Source organism: Dendroctonus ponderosae, unplaced genomic scaffold (assembly GCF_020466585.1).
Source record: "Dendroctonus ponderosae isolate FM_Combo_2020 unplaced genomic scaffold, Dpon_F_20191213v2 Dpon_F_20191213_10, whole genome shotgun sequence".
Taxonomy (NCBI): domain Eukaryota; kingdom Metazoa; phylum Arthropoda; class Insecta; order Coleoptera; family Curculionidae; genus Dendroctonus; species Dendroctonus ponderosae.
Window position 1 is genome coordinate 3,323,009 of NW_026017111.1, and position 5,002 is coordinate 3,328,010.

The 5,002-nt window shown below is 41.1% G+C and overlaps 1 protein-coding gene across 1 annotated transcript; it reads left to right on the forward strand.

The window, feature by feature from the left end:
- Positions 1-42: 42 nt before the first annotated feature.
- LOC109532817 (ATP-sensitive inward rectifier potassium channel 11) lies at positions 43-4,210 on the forward strand (the record flags this gene model as incomplete). Its single annotated transcript, XM_048662106.1, is given in 5 exon segments — positions 43-344; positions 400-605; positions 671-921; positions 1,001-1,231; positions 3,997-4,210. Coding segments are annotated over 5 exon segments (1,198 nt in total), but the record flags the coding sequence as incomplete, so codon positions are not given.
- Positions 4,211-5,002: the final 792 nt, after the last annotated feature.

A 5,002-nucleotide genomic window follows, 5' to 3' on the forward strand; every position in this document is an offset into this window, starting at 1 on the left:
TTTGTCAAAGAGCAAAGCTGTTCAAACCTCACAAATTTCCAGAGTATCCAGAGCCAGTTTCATCACCCACTTCTACCTCTCAAGAGTGGTGCGGAAATCGGGCCGCCTCAACACCTTTCTGGAACAGTTGCCCAACAAAAACCTCATTTTCTTCCGCGATCTGGGCAACACCATCCTCACAATGCAGTGGCGCTGGATCCTCACCACCCTGTGCCTGGTCAACTTCGCTTGCTTCGTCCTCTTCAGCTTCCTCTGGATGTTCCTGGCGAAGATCAGCGGCGACTTCAGCCAGAGCTTGAACAACACGGACAAGGCCTGCATTGTGAACGCCCGCACCTTCTCTGGTAGGCCTCCTGCAGCCTCTAAGTGAGGAGTTTGAGCGGAGTTGCGGTTTTGCAGGCTACCTGCTGTTGAGCATCGAGACGATGACGACAGTGGGGTACGGATATCGGTACCCAACTGAACACTGTGTGGGCGGCTGGGTGCTTCTGATGCTTCAGGCGATCTTCAACACGTGCGTTCAGGGCGCTCTGGTCAGTGCCGTCTATGTGAAGACGTCGAAGCCCTTCACCAAGTCATCGTCGCTCTTCAGCAAAAAAGCAGTGGTGCGTACCGTGCGGCTGGGTAGAAAACTGCTCAACGTAAACGACATTTTAGAGGTTTATTTCAGGTGTGTCTTCGCGACGGCAAGTTGTGCTTCATATTCCGGATTCACGACTTTTCCCGGAAGATCTGGTGCGGCACCAACATCTCCCTCTACTACATCGACAAGGAGCAGAACCATCTGGATGAGGACTTTGAAATGCAAAAAATGACGATCGAACCGCATGGTTTGCTGCTGTTTCCACTCGAAATTGAACATGTGATCGATGAGGACAGTCCGCTCTACAAGTTTCGGCCGTTTGAGGTCCTCCACACCAGGTCGGGTTCCTAAGCCTCTAAAATTCCTAAAAAAAATTCCTAAAATCCAGGCCTTGTTCTAACAGCCGGGCTGTTGCAGGTACGAGATCGTGGCTGTAGCTGAGGGAAGTTCGACAATCACTGGCCAGGTGTCGCAAAACAGAACCTCCTACAGCAATGCGGATATCATGTGGGGACATCGGTTTCTCCCCTGTGTGGATTACGACGAGCGCCAGAGGATTCACGTGGTGGATTACAAGAAGTTCAAGCAGGTGCTGCCCTTTGATACGCCACTGTGCAGTGCCCGAAAACTGGCCGAGATGCAGTCCAGGTTAGTACTTTGCGAAAAAATACTCACACTTGGAAGCAGGGTTGGCTTGATTTTTTTCAAGTGACTTTTTTGGAAAAAATTCACGATTTAATTCAAAGTTCATTTTTTCAAGAAACTTTATATTTCCACTCAAAATTTAAAACAGAACACAAATAATTCGAAGAAATGAAAATCAAAATAGAAAACGGTACATGTTGACTTAAAAATTAAACGGTATTAATGGTTTTAGGAACAAAATTTGTCCCTAAAAGTACTAATAATTTGACTAATTTTAACTCAAGGTTTCAGCTCTCAAGCTCGGCGGTAGAGCAGGATTTAGACTCATTTTTTCCAAGAGCGGCATTTCAGAAAACCAGGCGCTTCAGGCTTAAAAAATAATTTGAATTGGCTTTGAATAATTTTGTGCCAAATTTTCAGCGCTCTATTGGCGTGAAACAGGGTTTGGATGTTTAGATGCTTTTTCAAAAAGAAAAATTTCCATAAATAGGCGTTTTGGGAATAAAAAAATATTTTATTCAAACTTTTCGCTGTACTAGACGAACGATATTTGGCCCCAAACGTGATAATATTTTGACTAATTTTAACTCAAGTTTTCAGCTCTCGATCGCCGGTAGAGCAAGATTTATACGCATTTTTCCAATGGCAGCATTTGAGAAAACTGTCCATCTGAGGATCGAAAAAACGTTCTCTTGTACATTTCGCGCTCCACTAAACACATTAAATTTTGAGCAATAGATGAGCAGGTTTTGACTTATTTTGTGCCAAAATTTCAGCTCTCTATTGGCGCGAAAACAGCGTGCGGAAGTTTACATGCTTTTTGAAAGAGCAGAATTTCCAAAAATTAGGCGTTTTGGGCCTAAGAAAATATTTTATACAAATTGTTCGCTGTACAAGAGGAACGAAATTTCGCCCCAAAACTGATAATATCTTGACTAATTTTAACTCAAGTTGTCAGCTCTCAATCGGCGGTAGAGCAGGATTTAGACGAATTTTTCCAATAGCCACATTTAAGAAAACTGTCCATCTGAGGATTGGAAAAACTTTCTCATGTACACTTCCCGCTCCACTAAGCACATTAAATTTTGCGCAATAAACGAGCAGGTTTTGACTAATTTTGTGCCAAATTTTCAGCTCTCTATTGGCGTGAAACAGGGTTTGGATGTTTAGATGCCTTTTCGAAAAGAAAAATTTCCAAAAATAGGCGTTTTGGGAATGAAAAAAATATTTTATTCAAACTTTTCGCTGTACTAGAGGAACGATATTTGGCCCCAAAACTGATAATATTTTGACTAATTTTAACTCAAGTTTTCAGCTCTCGATCGCCGGTAGAGCAGGATTAGACGCATTTTTCCAATGGCCGCATTTCAGAAAACTGTCCATCTGAGGATCGAAAAAACTTTCTCTTATACACTTCCCTCTCCACTAAATAGATTCAATTTTGAGCAATAGACGAGCAGGTTTTGACTAATTTTGTGCCAAATTTCAGCTCTATTGGCGTGAAACCAGGGTTCGGAAATTTACATGCTTTTTCAAAGTGCAAAATTTCCAAAAATTGTGCGTTTTGGGCGTAAAAAAAACATTTTATAAACACTTTTCGTTGCACTAGAGGAATAAAATCTGTCCCCAAAAGTACTAATAATTTGACTAATTTTAACTCAAGGTTTCAGCCCTCAATCTACGGTAGAGCAGGATTTAGACTCATTTTTTCCAAGAGCGGCATTTCATAAAACCAGGCGCTTCAGGCTTAAAAAATAATTTTGTGGAAACTTCCCCTGTACAAAATTCGACGGCTTTGACTAATTTTTTCTGCTCTCAATCGGCTAAAGGCAGAATTTTTTAGCATTTTGTTAGAGCCGCTTTTGATAAAAAAATAGGCGTTTTAGGCTTAAAAATAAATCTGAAAAAACCTTTCGCTCTACTAAAGGAAGAAAATTTGGCACAGCAAGTGAGGAGATTTTGACTAAATTTAACTCAAATGTGCAGCTCTCAGTCAAAGTTACTGCCGACTTTAGACGCATTTTTGCCAAGAACTGTATTTCAGAAAACGGCCCTTTTGAGGATCAAAAAACTGTTTTCTCTACTAACGAAATTGGGCACAATAACCGCAATTTTGTGCCAAATTTTCATATCTTTATAGGCGTGAAAACACGTTTTAGAACCTTTTTCAAAGAGGGCCATTTTAGAAAATTGCTCATTTTGAACTGAACTACTAGTCGAAGGTAAATTGCGCTAAGAAGTGAGAAGTTTTTGACTAATTTTAGGCCAAATGTTCATTTCTCTATCGGCGTTTCAACGGGGTTTAGGAACATTCTTCGCAGGGATTTATTTCAGAAAATTGGCCGTTGGACGCACGGAAAAAATATGTTTTTAACCTTCCGCTGTATCGGTTTCCGAAATATAATTTTGCACCATAATCAAGAGAATTTCAGCTAATTTGATAGGAAAATTTCAGCTCGTTACCGCAAGTATCGCAATTGAAACAAAATATAGACGCATAGTTTGTAAATATTTCCTGTTCTGCCAGAAGAATTAAATTTTGCACATCACGAGAGAGAATTTTCATTAATTTTTAGCTATTTATTGGCCTGAAAATAGTCTTTGGGAGCATTTTTCCACAGCTTAGGAAACAGCCTTTTAACAGTTCTTTTAAACTTCCCGCTGTAGCTAAGGAACGAAACGGATTTTGCAAAACTCTTCAAGCGCATCGTCACCCGAAAAGTCTTCATTTTCTTTTCACTAAACGACTTAAAACCCTTTTTTTTCAGATTAACCGGATATTTTGATAAAAATGCCACTTCTGTCGCTGAGCCGGCAGATCGCGATCGCACCCGATTGCAGATCATTCCGGAAGACGAAGATGAAGAGTTCGGAAGTGTGACCGATGTGAAATCCAAAGAAGAACGCATACCTGAGGTGTTCCGAAAGTTGTTTCATATGGAAAGTGTGCACGATGTCCGAAAATACAACATTTAACTTGAACCAATTAGTCACCCTTGGAATCTCCAATCAGAGACACTTGGCTTTGTCCCGTCCAGATTAATCGGGACTCCGACCCCATTCGGACCGGTTTTATTTGGCCAAACTGATCCATATATTATGCGGTGCCTCGATATACTAACACATTACAAAACGTTCCCCAACTCCCCAACTTTCCAGTTAATCTGCTTAAACAAGTTTGGTCTTATCGAAGCTCTCCAGTGGATGCTTATTTATGTTGGATTCTGGCTATTCTGGAAGTTGGCCGTTCCGATGCTACCACAATGTCTTATTTTGACTAATATGGGGGAGAATCGGCTGGCTGTCGCTCCAGCGTGTCGTTTTTTCAATTAACCATCAGGCTGACGGCTTAAAATCACTTTCGGTTGAATTGTAATTCTTGTCTCGACACCTCAGGGCGCTGTGATAAAAATCAGCAACGAGGGCTGAGCTTATAGCTGGCGCTTGGGGGGATTTTTCCCTTTGATATTTACGTTTTTCTTTTTTTTATCTGGCAAACGAAGCGGATTCTTGTCGAAAGAACGTTGTTTTTGGACGAATTGCCGACAGTTTCCCAAACAAAAGCAGCGTCTGAGCAATAGTCAAAAATCAAAAATACTTGCTTACAGCAACTTTTCGAAGTTCTAGGAACAGTCATAAAATGGGACAAATTTCATTAGAATGCGAGCATCGGGGGATTTTTCCGACGCTTTTTAATTCGAAAACTTGGTTGAAAACAGTGCGGGTAAATTCAGAAGGGGGGGGGGGTTATGTAGAAAAAATACAATACAATGT